General features: G+C 36.0%; 4 protein-coding genes across 4 annotated transcripts; 2 read left to right on the top strand and 2 right to left on the bottom strand.

Moving 5' to 3' along the window:
- Positions 1-513: 513 nt before the first annotated feature.
- On the bottom strand, positions 514-3,841 carry LOC113671698 (dynactin subunit 3). Its single transcript, XM_027187950.2, has 7 exons — positions 3,686-3,841; positions 3,514-3,598; positions 3,084-3,170; positions 2,661-2,744; positions 1,712-1,770; positions 1,351-1,410; positions 514-817 (listed from the first exon to the last, which is right to left on the bottom strand). The coding sequence occupies exons 1-7, from the start codon at positions 3,797-3,799 to the stop codon at positions 731-733; spliced, it is 576 nt and encodes a 191-aa protein (XP_027043751.2). The 5' UTR covers positions 3,800-3,841; the 3' UTR covers positions 514-730.
- Positions 3,842-3,863: 22 nt separating this feature from the next.
- LOC113671669 (cryptochrome-1) lies at positions 3,864-9,480 on the top strand. Its single transcript, XM_027187917.2, has 9 exons — positions 3,864-4,146; positions 4,694-4,888; positions 5,420-5,690; positions 6,225-6,365; positions 6,718-6,888; positions 7,335-7,475; positions 7,701-7,852; positions 8,342-8,550; positions 9,165-9,480. The coding sequence occupies exons 1-9, from the start codon at positions 3,914-3,916 to the stop codon at positions 9,269-9,271; spliced, it is 1,620 nt and encodes a 539-aa protein (XP_027043718.2). The 5' UTR covers positions 3,864-3,913; the 3' UTR covers positions 9,272-9,480.
- Positions 9,481-10,614: 1,134 nt separating this feature from the next.
- On the bottom strand, positions 10,615-12,757 carry LOC113671670 (mediator of RNA polymerase II transcription subunit 22). Its single transcript, XM_089202512.1, has 4 exons — positions 12,643-12,757; positions 12,415-12,547; positions 11,792-11,872; positions 10,615-11,184 (listed from the first exon to the last, which is right to left on the bottom strand). The coding sequence occupies exons 2-4, from the start codon at positions 12,538-12,540 to the stop codon at positions 10,966-10,968; spliced, it is 426 nt and encodes a 141-aa protein (XP_089058638.1). The 5' UTR covers positions 12,541-12,547; positions 12,643-12,757; the 3' UTR covers positions 10,615-10,965.
- A 28-nt stretch (positions 12,758-12,785) lies between these two features.
- Positions 12,786-16,809, top strand: LOC113671668 (large ribosomal subunit protein eL8). The gene is made up of 6 exons (XM_027187916.2): positions 12,786-12,811; positions 13,533-13,647; positions 14,273-14,422; positions 14,729-14,949; positions 15,555-15,625; positions 16,540-16,809. The coding sequence occupies exons 1-6, from the start codon at positions 12,809-12,811 to the stop codon at positions 16,763-16,765; spliced, it is 786 nt and encodes a 261-aa protein (XP_027043717.2). The 5' UTR covers positions 12,786-12,808; the 3' UTR covers positions 16,766-16,809.
- Positions 16,810-17,726: the final 917 nt, after the last annotated feature.

Here is a 17,726-nt window from a genome sequence, read left to right on the forward strand (position 1 = left end):
CAAACGATAAAACAACCAAAAAGATCTCTCTACTTTAAGAGAGAGAGAGTAACCATCAAATTTAATCCTTTTTTCAAACACCTTGTCCGTCTAAACACACTTTTTGTTCTCATTAAACTTGGGCTTATGGAGCGAATTCCGCGAAACGCATCAGGTGATGAGTGACACTTGCATTCACCAATGGCGTGCGTGAAAATTTCCTCAAGGGATGTTACCTCTTGGAAAACCCATCAATTTTGTTGTTTGTTTCTTTTACAAGACGAACCGCACCAGACATCGGCTCCTTAGTCATGATTGAGGAATTTGGTCTTATAGACTCATGACACTGACCCGTCTTGGTACAGCAAACCCATTTTAATGATCGACTAGGGTAAGTATTTTAGTCTCAAAGAAGGCAAATACAACAGTAGAACTGGCAACCAGGCAGCTGTTACTTGCCAACTTTCTACTCAACTTCCCATAAAAAAGGATTAACCTTAAACTTCATCAACAACGACATTTACCTGAACTGTATTGATTCCAAATTTTTATTTATAAAAGATACCAAACACACAAAGACCAAATTAAAAAGCCATGTCTTGGCAATATTTCAGCCTTTGTTCTATACAATCAAATCAATAGAGAATCACCTTTCCCAGTTTTACAATATATGTTAAGTTTATTAAGACAATAACTTCTAAAATCCCTTAAATATTTTCTTCATTATTCTGTTTGAAAATAAGTTGTGAGGCTAGTCAGCTGGTTTCACTTCTATGGCTTGTTCAATTTGAGTCAGTGCACTGTCCCACTGAACAAACTGTTTTGAAAGGAGATTTATCTGTTATGTAACAATTAAGGTAGAGAAAGTACTTTCATTAATGAATTTGTAATAACATTTATAATTTGATTGGTTCTTACTAAGGAAAAGGAGGTCATACATTTGTTCAGTAATAAATCACAGATGACATCAAAATGTAGCTAGAACATCATGACAGACTAACCTTCAATGCTATCTTTTTATTCATTGCATAATCTAATGAAATCTGTGATCTTGCCATAAATGAACCATTAATGGTCAAATCAAAAGGGAAATAGCCTTTTCTTAGTCTTGTCCAAATCTCTTCTAGTGCTGAGTAAGTTTTGACCTATTACACTAAAATGTTGTTGACTATGGCCTTGGTCCAAGAAATCTTACTAAAGTCTAAGATGAGAAAGGAAAACACACCTTTACCAGGTGTAGTTAAGGCTAAGGGTTTCAGAGAACCAGTGACTCAGACTGACCCAGAGATCATCACACTTCCCAATCTGCTTATTGAATGGAACATGTCCTCTTGATGTGGAATACATAACAAGAACAATTTAAAAGGATACAATGTTATTGTAAGCAGCTAGAAGATTATGTAATCTTTCATCAGTCACATCAAATTCTTCCTATAACAGAATATATATAACATCTTTACATTTTTTTATCTAGCACCATTCAGTGTTTATCTTGGAAAATATGAACTGCTAGGTTGTGGTTCAGATTTTCACTTGATTTAATTTTGTTCAAACCAGTTTTGATTATGAGAACGAGACAAAGAGAAATGAAACCTAAACTGTCACCAAAAAGTTTTAAATAAGAATAACATGGTGAACAACACACAAACCACATCAGTGAAAGGGATTTCTTCTAGAATTCAGTTGAATGCTTATTTTCAGTTGTAGGGCAATTATGAGATATTTCAAATACCTTTTGCTGAATATGAAGTTCTACCAGTGGTTGCAGTTTGGCAGACCAAGTAGGCAAATCTGTGTTTCAATTTAAAATAAAGTCAGGACAATAAATCTAAGACTAAGAGTCTTTCCCCACTAGCAGACAAAACTAGAACTGTCGCGACAAAATCACACAACAAATCTTTTGTATCATTTGTTGCATCTAAATTAAAAATTTCAAAGCCATTAAATTCAGTCAGTGCCTAATCTACTCCTAAGACCAGCCAGCATAGTTTGCCAAAGGATTCCAGCTCCAATTTCCACAATTTATCCTAGGTCATTTTCAAATTTTACAATCCCCGAGTTTTGCAACAGAGACAATTTTTGCCTTTCTAGAAAACTGATTTTACTTCAATTACACGCTTGTTGTAGCTTTTACAACAAATGATCAACAAATTTATTACTATTTCATTTATTAAGTCCCTTTTCTCCAGTTTTTACCAGGGACAAATTTTGTCAATGGCACAATTGTAGATTTGTCTCCTTTGGCCAAAATTTATTAAACCATCCACACTTGTAAAATGTTGGTGGTGACGGAAAATTTGGCTAAATAAACAACTTTTTAGCTAGTGTGGAAAGGCCCTAAATAATGCATTATTCTGAAATATATTTATTCATAGGAAGACCAAATTGGCATTGATTTTAAGTATTTCTGACAAGTATCTTCAAGCAGAATTTCCATTTGACTATATTCAGGATGCATTTAGAAATTTTTCAGTACCCAAAAGAATAATACTTATCAATAAGAGCAAAAATAGTCTTTAAAAAGATAAAAACTGATATGATAAATGTGTTTGGAGTCACACCTTGTGGGATAAATTACAGTTTGAAAAGAGTAAGATTGGCTTAACATGCTAGAAATTAAGTCTCTTAACAAGAGGTTATGTGATAAAATAAATATGTTGAATTGTAAAACTGCTTCAAACCTTTAATGGGTTCTGTGGTCACAACCTTTTTCAAATCTTCAACTTGCCGAAGCTGATCAGCACATACCTTTAGCTGGCCCTCACCTATGGATGTCAGGATTTTTTTTCAAATTAACACAGTTATATCACAAAGTAAAATAATGGTATTTGAAGACTGAAATAATAATCATTTCAAACACAGAAATCAAAGGAGGTAGGTCAAAGTGGGTCCTATATCAACGCAAAGCCTTTATACTAATCAATAGGAAAGGGCTAACTTGATTTAAAAATTGTCCACCCAAGCCCTACATCCCCCTTTTCAATAGGGATTTCTAATGATAAGTGAATAACCAATGCCTTCAATTGGAAATCAGAGAGGTATCATACCATGTTGAAATGTCTTTTGCATGTCTTTTGAACTCATGACACAAAACACACACTAACCTGCTATGATTATGTCAGCTTTAGCATCATCTGTTAGTGTTGCCTCTTCCAAAAACTCAGGAGAGAGAAATTTCTCCAGCTCCTTAACTGATGATAAGAAAATGGGAGCAGCAATTCGACTCAAACGACTCGCAGATTGTATTAAGAAACACATCTGATACGAATACATATGCGCAACTACTGTAGAATTGGTAAGCGCTGAACTCTATTAACCCGATCGGGCGAACGAGTGAGCTATGTGAGAAAATTATGTTAACAGGTGATCTCCATTGAATTTTTTTTTCTAATACCTTTATTGAGTACAATTTAGTTCAGTTTATTTGGTACACCCAAGCCCAGCTGTTATGATTAGCTTCTCAATCTAGGAACTACAGTCACTGTAGTGTGTAACAGTGATATTTTCATTAATAAAAAAATAAATGTGCCATACCTTTCTTCCACACTGCTGCTATTTTAGCATGTTTTGATCCAATTCTATCGAGATTTTTCTGAACATTGTTCAAAGTTCCCAAACACTTGGAAAAAATCAGACAAACATTTCAATCAATTTTAGTTACCTAATTATGTGCGATCACGCCATCAATAAATATCACTGTAGTTACCGATGACCCTTTAAGACTTAGGACGTCTTTTTCACTGGTAAAGATCCGTCTTTCCAAGTCAGAAATTCGTTTTTCAAGACAATCTACTGCCGGCCCTTGATCCTTAGCAGCCATATTTGTTTATTGGTGAGAGATTAGAGCCCGCAGTACAACAGCGAGGAGCTTCCTGCTTCATATAAAATCCATCAAATTTGTGTGGAAAGTCAGCTGTTACATAATCACGCCGAAATGGCGGCTAAACAACAGAGAGTGCATCATACAATTCATTGGTTTCGTAAAGGACTACGTCTTCACGATAACCTTTCCCTTAAGGAAGCTTGTGAAACAAGTTTAACGCTCAGACCAGTGTACTTTATCGATCCAGATTATGTGAAGCATGGAAACATGGGATTCAATCGATGGAGATTTCTGATTCAGTCTCTCGATGACTTGGACAACAATTTGAAGAGTTTAGGGTCGAGGTTAGACAAATTTAGAGATATTCCGTACCTTCATACCTTTTAGAACAAAGAAAAAATAATTAAATATCTTTTTTTCGTGCAAAAAAAAAAAAAATGGCCAAACCAAGTGGTATCAGCCCAGATAAATAGATTCCATGTTGCTGTGCATCTTGTAGCTGATCAGAGATGACACCCAAATTTTATAATAACAAAAATGAGGTATATGAGACACAGCCGAGTGTTTTTTTTTACCAAATTTTGACGTCTTCACTGACATGTTGCAGAACAGACCCACGGCAGCATGGTATCTACTTGTTCTGCACAATAAAGAAACAACTTTTTGTTACTGGTTACATCATCTAAAAGTATGTTTCTGTCCTCCTACACATTATAAGGAAGAATCAGTTAGAATATTTGTATTATTCAGCTTTCTATATCATATTGAATGAATCAATGAGTGATATCAGTAATTACTGACTGTATTTTGTTTATGATAGTTTTAGCTGATTTTTGAGACCAGCTCAATGATCTTCCTATGTCTTTTCCATTATTCCTTTTTTTATCATAGGTTATTTGTTATTCAGGGGAAGCCTGAATTGGAATTACCTAAACTTTTCAAAGCATGGAAGATCACAAAATTGACATTTGAATTTGATCATGAGCCTGAAGGAAGGCAAAGAGATGCAAAGGTTCACGAACTTGCTACCAAAGCTGGAATTGAAGTTGAAACAAGAGTCTGCCACTCACTTTATGACTTGGATAAGTAAGTGACAATCTTAAACATTTTAAAAAGTTACATTTTGCTTGACTACCCTTTGCACCAAAAATATATGGATGAACACTTTGCCTTGCTGAAAATACTCTGAAAAGGGCCAAAAAAAATTAAACTTGGACAAAGGAAATTAGATACTTCAAACTAGACCTCTCATTAAAAGTCACAAACAAGAGACAAACTCAATACTTAAGTCATCAATTAGACTAAACAAAGTTGTCTCACTAAAGTAAGTTCCAAAAGTGAGTGTACAGTGACTGCAGGGTGAAGTTTGCATTGTGTTCTACTCATGGTACTCTGTACAGATAAAGCACTTTGTCTAATGACAGATAGAATCTACTGTCCACAAGTTTTATTGCAGAAACTCTCCCCTTTCTCAAGAATTTTGTTGGAATTTGAAAATCAGGACTCAAGAATATGAAAGCTTTGAATAAACTTCTGTGAGATAGGTGTCTGGAATTCTTTTGCCAGTCATAAATCTACATGTTGTAATAGGCAATTACTGATTTAATCTTCTTTCAGGATTATTGCCAAGAATGGTGGAACAGCCCCTCTAACCTACAAGAAGCTTTGTTCAGTGGTGGCATCACTGGGGTCACCTTTGAAGCCTATTCCCACAGTAGACAAAAGTACTTTTGATGGCTGCTCTACTCCAGTGGGTAAAGGAAATGAGTACCAGCTGCCAACACTTGAGGAGCTGGAAATTGAAACACCTGAAGAGTCAAGTACAGTCCTTTTCCCTGGTGGGGAGTCAGAAGCTCTTAGACGACTTGATGAACATATGCAGAAAGAGGTCTGAAAGTTTTTCTCAATCAATAATTAAATGCTCATACAGAGTTTCATGTTTATCTTATATTTAATGAGATCAAAAGTTTCTTAGAGGATTAAACTTGAATTAGTTGTAGTTTGTTGGTATCTTCAACCTGTCAGGTAATGAACCTTACTTATAGGGAAAGGACACACCCTTCAAAAACCAACATCAAGTGTCACAAGCTAGGCCTCTGCTGGAATCCCCAGAGTAAGGGAAAGAGAGGGCAACCAAGGAACACCTGGTGTTCCTCGATCAGGATGGTCTTAGTCTATAAAGAATAAACTTACAGGGCAAACTGAGAGAAAAGATCTTAATCTAATTTGCTGCCCTTGAACAAAAACAGTTTGGCTTAACATCATTCCTCTGAAATGAAACCTTTGCTCTGGGAATTCATCAGTTGCAGCAACAAGTAATGGTTTATTTTGGATAGGTCTTTGCATGTTCAACAAGACTATCATCTTGTAGATATCATTTATTTATTCTGCTTCCATTAAAGTTGATCACATTTTCCTGCAGGATTGGGTGAACAAGTTTGAGAAGCCTAACACATCACCCAATTCTCTCCAACCAAGCACTACTGTTCTTAGTCCATATGTGATGTTTGGCTGTCTCTCAGCAAGGCTGTTTTATCACAGACTGTCTGATGTGTATTCGAGAGTAAGTCATCATATCAGGTGCACCCTTTAGTTGTCAGTTAAATATGTGTATGATCATTCTAGAGATGACATCAGTTATTGGTGAATTATTGAAGATTGTAATGTATAGGAGATAGTTGATAAAGGGGAAGCTATGAAATTCAGTGTTTATCTGTCAAAAAATTGAACCTGGAAAGTGAATTTAAATTTAAGCTTACTTTCTGTGAAGTTTAAGGCAATGCAACTTTCAGATCTTTCTTTTAATTTTATCTATCATATGAAACAATGAAACAATTGAAAGAAATTGAAAGTGGTGAGATTCCTTTTAATTGACCAGATGCAGAACTATTGACAAAACTACTTTTTCTATTCAGGCGAAGAAACACTCTAACCCACCAGTTTCCTTACATGGACAGCTCCTGTGGCGGGAATTCTTCTATACAGCAGCATATGCTACACCTAACTTTAACAAAATGGAGGGCAATCCAGTCTGTTTGCAAATTCCATGGAACAATAACCAAGAGTTTATCCAAGCTTGGTCTGAAGTATGTATTGTTCATAGTGCCAGATTAATTCACTCCCTTTAGGCTCTGGAATAGATTTAGACACAATACAGGTAACAAATAAGCTACTAAAAGTTGTGCATACTGATATATGTACCTAGAAGAATTATTGATACTGAAGAAAAATATCCTTAGGTTCAGTTTAAATTGTGCTCTCCATAATTTTTGCGCGATTTGTGCTCTCCATAATTTTTGCATGATTTTGCTGATGATCACCAACCAAAGAAGCTCTTGATTATTGAACAAATTCTCCTTGTCAGAATCCCAGGAAGTGTTTAAAGAGTAGTATGGAGAATATGCATTCTGATGTTAGGGAGTTAAAGGGTTAAACCCATTAGGAATTAGCACTTGAAAGCTGTAGCAGACCGTTTTAGAGTGAAAATTTGCAGAAAATTATATTAGGTCCTTTGTAATTTGTTTAATTTCAGGCACGCACTGGATATCCTTTTATTGATGCCATCATGACTCAACTAAGGAGAGAAGGTTGGATTCATCACTTGGCACGTCATGCTGTAGCTTGTTTCTTAACAAGAGGAGACTTGTGGATTAGTTGGGAAGAAGGACTGAAGGTGCAGTAGAAATCAGTGCTTCTATATAAGAGAATCTCCATAGTGTGGAATAAATTAAGCGAGGAAATAGAGACTCAGAAAATTTTCTTCCTTCCACAAGTTACTGTTGATGAGTCCTAACTTGAAAGGCATGAATTATTGAGGTAGCTGCTAATTGTGGTCAATAGCATTCATGACAGTTACAAGCTGCTATAGCTTTTCAGTTGCATTATTTTACTGTGGCAGGTGTTTGAGAAGTTGCTTCTTGATCATGACTGGAGTTTAAATGCTGGCAACTGGATGTGGCTGTCTGCAAGTGCATTTTTTCATGCTTACTTCAGGGTTTACAGCCCCATTGCATTTGGTAAGAAAACAGACCCTAATGGAGATTACATCAAGTGAGTGTTTTCTTTACACTTTTTTTCAAACATTAAGTCATTATCTTAACGTTTAACACTTTCCTCAGAGAACAGAGTGTATTCAAAAGGAAATTCACTGGAATTGTTTTTGCAATTTATAAATACTATTTACAAGAAACTATTTAAACTTGACATATTCGGGGTAAACAGCAAAATCAGTATTCCTTTGATTTTTTTGTTTTTTTGTTAGTGATTTGGACTCAGAATTAAAAGGTCTGAGTTTGAGCCATGGCAAGCCATTTTGTTTTGTCATTTGCAAAACTTTTGTTAGTCAACTTTTACTTCCTCTGCACCAAGGATTATACAGCAAAATTATTAGCAAAACATGATGGAATTAATAGGGGTTACTTACAATGATCTAGGATTCCATTCAGGGGAAATAGCAGTACCTCTACATGAAGCTGCTTCATCTAGGACAGAAACTTAGTAATTCAATCTCAAATGAGAATTCCTCTCTTTGTTAAAAAGGAAATACATTCCAATTTTGAAGAAATATCCACCCAAGTACATCTATGAGCCCTGGACTGCCCCGGTGAGCATACAGAAAACAGCAGGATGTGTGATTGGGAAAGATTATCCACGTCCAATTGTGGATCACAAAGAAGTTGTTAAAATCAATATCGCACAGATGAAAAAAGCCAGAACAGAACGTGATGGTGATACTGGTATGGAGGAAGGTAACACATGTCTGATAGAATTTAGGGCTACACAATGATTATTTTTGTTGGTCAGATAATCTTAGTTTCAGAACATTTTGTGGGAAATTTGTTCTTTCCTTTCCTTAGTATCTTCACAAACATTGTAAATATCAGAATTGATATGCCACGGGGAAGAAAAAAAAGGGAAATCAAGGGTACATCTGCCATTATGGTTACTGTAATAGGATTCTGCTCCTTCCTTTAGAGCACTTTTCAACAGTGTCTGGAAACCGTAACCTGTAAGACTAAAAAGAAAATGCATGTGGTCAATGCAAAGGGCAGGAGGGTGTATGTTCCCTAGCATCCACCGATTTGTAAAGAAGAGGCTAAAATATTTTAGCCAGTTTCAGAGCATTGTAGATAGATGCCAAGCAGTACCTGGGATAGGTTTCTTTGAGATATTCAATGGAAAACTGCTCTCACTGGAAGTGATTATGGTTTCTTCTTAAGAACTCTTACTTTGTACTTAGCACCATATGTATTCAATTTCCTATTCATTCCTGTTATGATGATCCTTCTCTCAATACATTAATTTTTCTGGTGGATGGGCTTTGTTGACTTGAATCTTGTTTGTCGCTACATTATACATGTAGAATCTTCAGAGGAAAAGAAAAGCTCACCAGGGAAAAAAAGGAAGACTAACAAAGAAGCCACACCAAGCAAGAGGTCAAGAAAAATTGCAGAGTTTTTGAAAACCTGATGAGGCTTTTGTGATACCCACAGGCACAAGTCAGGGATTTATAAGGTGGCACCACGAACTGTTTTTTTTCTCCACTGACTCTCTTAGGTAATGCCACCGTTATCTATGTTTAGAGCTTTGTCTCCTTATGTAAGCAAATAATAAGCAAACCACGACGACAACGGCAACGAGAACGTCATCCAACAAAAGGTTTAATGAGCAGAACAATGGCTATGCACGTGCGTTATAAATCTTTGTACATTTCTTTGCCATCCTCTGCAAAACAACAACGTGAAATGACCAAATTCTGCGTCCTGTACGGAACGTGGACGACGACGGCTAATATTTCGTATTTCCATTTGGCATTACACGCCGCCATTGCACATTTAGCTCGAGCACGATTTTAGAGCCATTAACGAACCGAACAGATCTAGACAACTGTGAATTTCGCTCATAAAATATAAATTCATTTTTTACTTGGCGTCGTACCCAGCGTCGTCGTCGTGGTTGCTTAAGCTCCCTAATAATTTGCAAGAGAAGGAAAAGAACCTCTTCCTCGCTCCACAGTGATATAATATTCTCTGTTTCCTCATCTGAGAATGTATTTTTCGCTTGGAAGCAGTCTTCGACTTTCCGGAGGCGACTTCCTCCGCCATTTTGACGCAAGAAAATTTCACCTTCGTCCCCTACTCAGTAGAAATTTGTCACAAAATACGTCATTTTCTATCAATTTCGGCTACGATTGTCGCAGCGTTTTAAAACATGTTTTAAAATCCTACGACATTTTTCGTGACGTGCACGACAGTCGTAAGCGAGTGGTAGGTTTGATTTACACGATACAATTCGTGTCGTAGGCCTGTCGTAAGCTTGTCGCATGCGACAAAGTCGTACCGTGTAAATAGGCCTTAACAGTTGTTGCTTTTTAGACTCAATGTCTCATGTAAAGTTTCTTTTAGTTGTAAATGACAACTTTTAAACTACTCTTCATATTGTTAGAAATTGTACTTTACCTTTTGAATAGTTTTATGTTCTGTAACATTAAAAGTTGAATAAAGTTTTACCCAGCCAACAATGTCTCTTCTTTGTCTACAAAATGATCAGATGTATCATACTTAAACTCATTTTCTACTGACAACAAAAATTTTTAAAAAATGTATTCCTAAGTGTGAAAATAGTTATCTCTACCTTGTTCAGAAACCTTTCAAATATGTTTCTACATGTTTTATATATGAGGAACATTGGAGAGGAACTAAGACAATTGTTAGAATGGAAATTTTCTTTAATTTTTCTCTTCCTCATGTTCCTCTCTATACCTCTCATCCACTCCTCCCCAGAGAAAACTGAGAGCAAGCGAGACACAGCTGTTGAATACAAGCTTTTAATTTATGGTAGATGGTTAATTGAATTCCATGAGAGATTGAACAGGAATTTCTGGGAATTTTCTTATAGTCATGGTGCTCCATTCATCCTGAAGAGCTGTGCACACCTCATCAGCAGTGGAAGTAATTTCCAGTGTAACATGTATGCTAAAATAAAGCTCTTGTTCTGATTTATGGTTAACTCTTACACAAATTTTTTCTAGAATCTTAGTATCTTATGTTTTGGTAAGCACCAACCAACTTGTCTGTGCACTAGAGAATTATTTACATGCAGGGATTATATTCAAGAATGACACACAGAACAAAGACATCTAATGGCTTACAACATTGTGCACATTATCTATAACTAGATGAGTAGTATGATTGTTCCAGTTCATATAAATTAAGAGCAAGTTCTTGTTTAAGGCTTAACAGTTTTTGATCTGTCTGATTTGTCATCTCTTGAAGAGTGCCGCTTCGTTCAGAGATGGTGGCATTTACAGATGGAAAGTCGTTCAAGATTAAAAATTCTTTCATATCTGAAACCAGCTTCAAAAGAGATTCTCCTGCCCTAACCTGCAAAAAGGAAACAATAGGGTCATAATATCAACCTTATCAAGGCCCTTTCCAATTTCCTTTAACAAATCAACAACCAAAGTGATCACAACTGCCATGATAACAAAGCCACAGGGAACCAGTGAGAACTAAAATCAGGTACCGGTACAAGCAAATGGCTCCAGGTGAGTTAACAAGTAAAGATAATTTCTAGTTTTCAATCAGATTTATTGTGAGGATGGGTCAATGTTTCTTAAATCCACTCACAATCATGGATCAATTTTTAAGCACCCAAACATCAGTATGTATTCTCCTTACTGCTCTCTTCTAGGGGGGCTGACAAGGGAACTTTGTTTGACAATCAAGAGCTTATTTAGTTGGTGATCATCTCCTTTGTTCTCATGGCCTTAACATGTGATTTGGGGGTGGTTTTGTGACAAGAAATTAGATGCTGGACACTCCTAAGGGTCAGAGGGCTAAAATATTTTGAATACGCAAAACAGTCACAGCTCCAGTGAACTTAAGAATGTTAGCTAGCTAAGCTGTTTGCATTTTAATAATTATTCAACTATCAACTACAGTACTCATTTTGATGAGCCTAAAATGATAATTGGTAGTTTGAACTTACAATATTGGCAGCCCTGACATTCACTTCATACTGATCTTGGGCTGACTGAGTCAGTCGTGATACCTGAGTTTCATCTTCAACCTATAAAAGATGCAAACCTCATTAGTATCAATTTTATGATGTGAAAAATAAAGCACTGTAGATCATTAAGTTTTCACTGATGAAGAAAGAAACCAGAAAGAAGGCCTTCTGTTAAATTAATGGAAAGTTCATTGCTTTTTGAGCACAACACTTCAGCCAACAGTTTTTCTTTCATGACCTGTGCACTACACACAGTTTCTTTTCTGTATATCATCTTCTCTGATATATTTAAAATGGGCAGCCATGTAATAAATTATGCATTTTTTTAATTAGAGCACCTACTGTCATTGGCTTGTATACTCTCAGACTCGCACAAATTCCAATCGCTCAATAAGAAATCGCATAACCATGGATTGGTTATTGGTTAAACTAGGAATTGATCAAAACTGTCGTCAACTATCGATTTCATCGCTTGAATGCTCTACTATTGATAGATTATTCCTGTTTATTGATGTTGATTTAGCGACCATCGATTTCCATAAATTAGCCAGCCTCCAAGTAAACGCTTCAAGTAATCGTTGTACTTTTATCCATATACCTACTTTTGAAGATTTAACGATTTCAGTAAAGTTATCCAGAATCGACTTCACGTCATCTTTCAAACGTTTGGTGTAAGACTTGAGAAGAGTCTCTTTACTTTGCGGTAAAATCCTGCTTGGCTGTGACATGATTCTCCTGCAACAGCAGCACAAGATTAATAGTTTTGAATTTCTCAAGTGAATACTGCGATGGGTTGTAACCAATTTAAACCAAATTTAAGCATAACTTACCTTAAATATCCTGTGATTTCAATTATTCTAGATCAAACCCGGAAGATTTGGACACGGAGCTTTGTCGGCCATTTTGTTTCCCCATTGCCACGCCTGGCATTGTGGGTAGCAGGATAAAATTCCCAAGCGCCTTTGCAACTTTCCTCTTCATCCGCCATCGAAAAAGATGGTAAGTCTTTTCGAATTATTGTATTAAAAGCTATCTTCCATCTAGTCCATCTTAAATTTGTTCACTTCTTAAGGGCTAATAAACTAGGGTCCAGTATGTGGACAGTATTTGAGGTGATCTATTTTCTCTTATTTTCGGTGAAAAGAGCTTCATTTAGCAATATTTCGTGGTATACTCCATGATTTATCGTCTTGGTCTGAGACGGTCACTCTAAACCCCCTTTAACCAACGTACTGTCAGTTGTACCACCATCTTGCTAGTTGCTATCTCTATCAAAATTAATGTCGTAGTGTACGTCTTTCTGCCTACCTATTGAAGGTTTTTGTGCCGAACTGTTTTCGTCTGTAATAATTCTGTAGAAATTATTTTGCACGTGAGATCTATGGGTAATGATGTCTCGTGTGGTTTTCTTGTAATTTAGTTCTTATTTCTCGAAACATTTTGAGCATTTGGAAACGTGGAAATGCATAAGGTCCTCAGCATTTATTAGTTTGTTGTCATATCTTTCCAGAGTTATCTGGCAACTTAAAGGTTGTGGTGAATGTTATTATCTAGTAGAATATTTTAATATTTTTCAGTAGCTTATTTTTTATGCATTTCTTTAGAGCCACATTTACTCGTTACTCTTACTACATTACTTTTCTTGATACTGTGCAAGTAAATTAATCCAGTTTGGTGTATGAACAAAATTGCAATGTATTCCATTCTGTTGATTCTGCAGCCTAAAACTAAAAGGGTAAAGAAGGTGGCACCAGCCCCTTACACCACATCCAAACCAGTGCCAAAAAAGGTTGTTAATCCTCTCATTGAAAAACGGCCAAGGAATTTTGGCATAGGTAAGATGATAACCCTATCAAACAGCAAAACCAATTTTATGTTGGTTTACTTAAGTCTAATTTTTGTGTTTTTTGTATTCATTTCTGAATGTGAAGGTTAGATGATGTAGAAAAGGGTGATTGTAGAATGTGTGATTCAAAGTTTTTATAAGTAATACAAATATGTGTACTTGTACAATGTAGTGAAATGGTGGTCCTCAATTCCTTGCACTCAAAAACCATATTCACTTCTGTCTCTTTAAGGAGTAAGATAAAGCAGATTTAAGCCTATAGTTCACAGTAACTTAGTTTCCATCTGGTGACCCATGGGATCATGAGAGCTAATGACTGCAAGGATTGAAGGCATTGCAATCAAAAAAATTACTATAACCTTTGTAGTTATGAAGACCCCTCAGTTACCAAATAATTGTAATGATCTCTTAGATAAGCATCATTTTTAATGCCCAGAAACAATCCTTGCTTGTTGTGTGATTTTGCTTGTAAATTCATATTCTTCTTCAAACCTTACCTTGTTAACTCATGATTTACTCTAAAAAAAAAGAAAGGTTTTTAAAGAATAATACCTCACCTTCATTACTATAGGTTATAATCTGCTATTGAATTTGAATTTCCCTTTGACTTCTAGGTGGGGATATCCAGCCCAAACGTGATTTGAGCAGATTTGTCCGATGGCCAAAATACATCAGACTTCAAAGGCAAAGGAGTGTTCTTTACCAGCGTTTGAAGGTTCCTCCTTCTGTCAATCAGTTCACTCAGACACTGGATAAACAGACCGGTATGGGCAACATTTTATTCAGTGAAACCTTGTGTTAATGATGCCTCTCTAGAAGGGACAGAAATTTTTAGACCTAATTAAAAAGCAATCATCTGTTACCTTTATTGAAGGGTGCTCTTAGTTCGTGGGAAACTCACACTAGTTAAAGTGTTATGCTACTAAGCATACCTTTTGACTGTAGGCTTTTCCATGCATTACTCTTGTTCAAGAATATAATTCCTATTGCAGCTACCATTTTAAGTCATTGAAAACTGCTTTAAGGATTTAAAATCTAAAATTTTGTTTAATTTTTTTTATTTTGTCTAGCCACACAGCTTTTCAAACTGATGCACAAGTATCGCCCAGAGACCAAGGCCGAGAAGAAAGCACGTCTTACTGCTAAGGCTGAAAAGAAAGCAGAGGGTAAAGAAGAACCTGCGGGAAAGAAGCCAGTTGTGATCAAATATGGCCTAAATCATGTGACCAGTCTTGTAGAGAACAAGAAAGCTCAACTTGTGGTCATTGCTCATGATGTAGACCCCATTGAGGTTAGTTAGAATTTTCTTGAGGGTGTGTTGGAGACTAAAACTAAGACATGTTTTAGCACAAATTCTAATTGGAAAGTGAATGATTTTACTCCCAGTGCTTGTTATCAGTGGTTTGTAATTGTCAATAAGTTTACTTTAAATTTTCCAAAAAATTGCTTTCCATATCATTGAATGACTCTGTTAGAATTATATCAAAAGGAGTTGTAGATTTGCCTTCCAATGAGGTTTTGCTGAATAAATTTTTCTGTTCTCTCTATCTCTCTCCATCTCTCTTAAACTTGAAAAAGAAGCTCACAATTTCAAATAAAATGATGTAAGTTATGCTGATGTGGCCATTACAGAAAACCTAAATGATGAATCTGGTTGAGTGATTTATCTTGAACACCAAAGATAATTGCTATATGTCAACCTTTTATTAATCCCCATGTACCCTCAATTCTGGGTATGATTTTTGGGAGGCTGTTTGGTTGTCAAATAGAAGTTCATAATTATAGGAAGTATCACTTTGAAGAAATATTTGAGATTTATAGAAATGAATAAGCAAAGAATGTTTTGCCTTGTCAAACAGAGGCACTAAGGGAGTACATGACTTGTTCATTTTACAGCTTGTTGTGTGGCTTCCAGCTCTCTGTAGGAAAATGGGTGTTCCTTATTGTATCATAAAGGGCAAAGCTAGGTGAGTGGTGTTATTATAAACCAAAGAAGATTCCAAAGCCTATGACACAGATCCTTCTTTCTTCTATTGCAATTTCTTTAATTATATTCATCTTGAAGCAGTTACTGCTTTGTATTAGACAACTAGTATCATTTGGAGATTATTAGGTGCAAATGAGGTAGAAAAAGAAATAGAGAATGAATAGGGGCATTATTTGTGATGTGTTGAGTTGAAAGCTGGTGGCATAGGTGTCAGGATGATTTTTAAATATATCAAAACTACTAAATGGTTTGACAACAAAATTCCTTTCCAGTTTGTCTCTTGGACAAGCAACTCTCAAATTTTACCTTCCCAAGGGAAGGAATTAATTGGCAGACCATATGTACAGATTCTTCTTCATAAGATTAAAAGCAGAAATAGCTCTGTGCTTTTCTCACCATGTATGAGGTTCAAAAGACTAACCTAACCTGTCAAAATTACTTTGAAATGTGCAAAAAGTTCTATTCTGGATGGTGTTATGTTTTCAAGCAATACTGCAACCTGATGACACACTGAAAGCAGTAACAAGCAGTGCATAAATAGTTGCTGCTCTGAATGTTGAAGAAATCATTAAAGAATACGCTTTGTGTAGCATATGTGATTGATCAAACACATTGTTAAGATGTTTAAATAAAAAGAGCAAGACTTTGTTGTATCACATGTAAGCAGCCATGTTGCCAAGTGAAACTTGAAATGGCAGCATCATAATGAAATCTTAAGCCTATTTCAAAGCAATTCTTAAAAGGCCAGATTACTCTTTGGAACTTCAAAACAAGGCTGGTGTCACAAGATATAGTTCTAAACTTTGGAGATAAAAATTCAAGGGTTCAGAAGTAAACTTCTACTTTAAATTAAAGGTAGTGACTTAGACTGTCTTTATTTATTCCTGTCTGTAGGCTGGGAAAAGTAGTACACAAGAAGACAGCCACAGTACTGTGTTTTACTGCTGTACGTCCTGAAGACAAGAATAACTTTACGAACCTCTGCGAGGCAGTCAAGACTAACTTCAATGAGAGGTTTGATGAGATCAGAAAACACTGGGGTGGGGGCATCATGGGAAGCAAGTCACAGGCAGCTGCACACAAGTTGGAAAAGGCCAAGATCAAGGAGATGAAAGTGTGATGTGTAGAAACTCCTTCACAATGTAATAAAACAATTTGCTGCTATAGAATTTGTCTTTGCTTTGTTGTTGGGAAATGCTCAAGGATGTAAAGTCCCTGCCTCCTATCCTATTCTTGGATTTAAGTTCATTTCATTTCTTTCTTCCTGGGCACTGTCAGTATCCCATGAGTGATGTCAGTGTTCCATGAATTATTGGCAGTAACTTGCCAAGAGTCTCTCTATATTGTTAGCAGGGTAGAACTGATATTGGATGGGAAGATAATTTATATCAAACTTTTGGGACGACCAAGAAAGTGTAAGATTAATTTGTGACCTGTCTTCCAACCTCAGGCTTTATGTTTGGATTCATTTTGTTTGTTTGTTTGTTAAGACAACTTGGTTTTATCCTGTAAGATGAAAGTATAAATTGGCTATTATAAAAAGGTTCCAAAGCTTAGCCCTTCGTCAGAGTGAAACACCACAGTTTGTTTCTAAACTTACCCACCTTAGTGATGTATTTGTTTTTTTGGGCTATCCCTGACGGCCGACAACGAGTATAAAAAAAAAATTATACAGGTCATGCAACAGTGCTGAAGGGATTCCACGGAACACGTCATTCTGTTTCTGTACATCGATTAAACTATTGAATGTTAAGCGAAGCTTTTCTGTGAATTTCAACTGATTACTAATTCAATTTTGAAGGGAAAGCTTCTATCAATGTAAGTACTGGTAATCGATTAATCAAATCTCCGAGTTATCTGTTATAATTTAGCCGTAAGAAATTCAAATTCATATTTTGAAAATGAAAAGTCAAGTCATACGGAGTCCAATTTTTTGGCTATCAAGGAGAAAGTGGATAATCCAAACGTAGGTCGTCAAATAGTGTGATGTGCTTGAATATAAATTTCATCTTGATCAAGTGAGTTATTGACTACATATTCGGAGAAAGAAAAATCCGTGTTCAAAGTTGACGATCATGGCT

The sequence above is a fragment of the Pocillopora damicornis genome, chromosome 4 (assembly GCF_964200805.1).
Source record: "Pocillopora damicornis chromosome 4, jaPocDami1.2, whole genome shotgun sequence".
Taxonomy (NCBI): domain Eukaryota; kingdom Metazoa; phylum Cnidaria; class Anthozoa; order Scleractinia; family Pocilloporidae; genus Pocillopora; species Pocillopora damicornis.

Excerpts from the sequence above, each read along its gene's own strand:
- LOC113671698 (XM_027187950.2), bottom strand. The coding sequence starts at position 3,799 with ATGGCTGCTAAGGATCAAGGGCCGGCAGTAGATTGTCTTGAAAAACGA. Across the intron at positions 3,599-3,685 it reads TAAGTCTTAAAGGGTCATCG|TGTTTGGGAACTTTGAACAA; the intron begins GTAACTACAGTG and ends ATTTTTTCCAAG. Across the intron at positions 2,745-3,083 it reads AGCTGACATAATCATAGCAG|GTGAGGGCCAGCTAAAGGTA; the intron begins GTTAGTGTGTGT and ends TGACATCCATAG.
- LOC113671669 (XM_027187917.2), top strand. The coding sequence starts at position 3,914 with ATGGCGGCTAAACAACAGAGAGTGCATCATACAATTCATTGGTTTCGT. Across the intron at positions 6,366-6,717 it reads TGTCTGATGTGTATTCGAGA|GCGAAGAAACACTCTAACCC; the intron begins GTAAGTCATCAT and ends TTTTCTATTCAG. Across the intron at positions 7,853-8,341 it reads CCTAATGGAGATTACATCAA|GAAATACATTCCAATTTTGA; the intron begins GTGAGTGTTTTC and ends TTTGTTAAAAAG.
- LOC113671670 (XM_089202512.1), bottom strand. The coding sequence starts at position 12,540 with ATGTCACAGCCAAGCAGGATTTTACCGCAAAGTAAAGAGACTCTTCTC. Across the intron at positions 11,873-12,414 it reads AAATCGTTAAATCTTCAAAA|GTTGAAGATGAAACTCAGGT; the intron begins GTAGGTATATGG and ends CATCTTTTATAG. Across the intron at positions 11,185-11,791 it reads ATGTCAGGGCTGCCAATATT|GTTAGGGCAGGAGAATCTCT; the intron begins GTAAGTTCAAAC and ends TCCTTTTTGCAG.
- LOC113671668 (XM_027187916.2), top strand. Across the intron at positions 13,648-14,272 it reads GCCAAGGAATTTTGGCATAG|GTGGGGATATCCAGCCCAAA; the intron begins GTAAGATGATAA and ends TTTGACTTCTAG. Across the intron at positions 14,950-15,554 it reads ATGATGTAGACCCCATTGAG|CTTGTTGTGTGGCTTCCAGC; the intron begins GTTAGTTAGAAT and ends TTCATTTTACAG.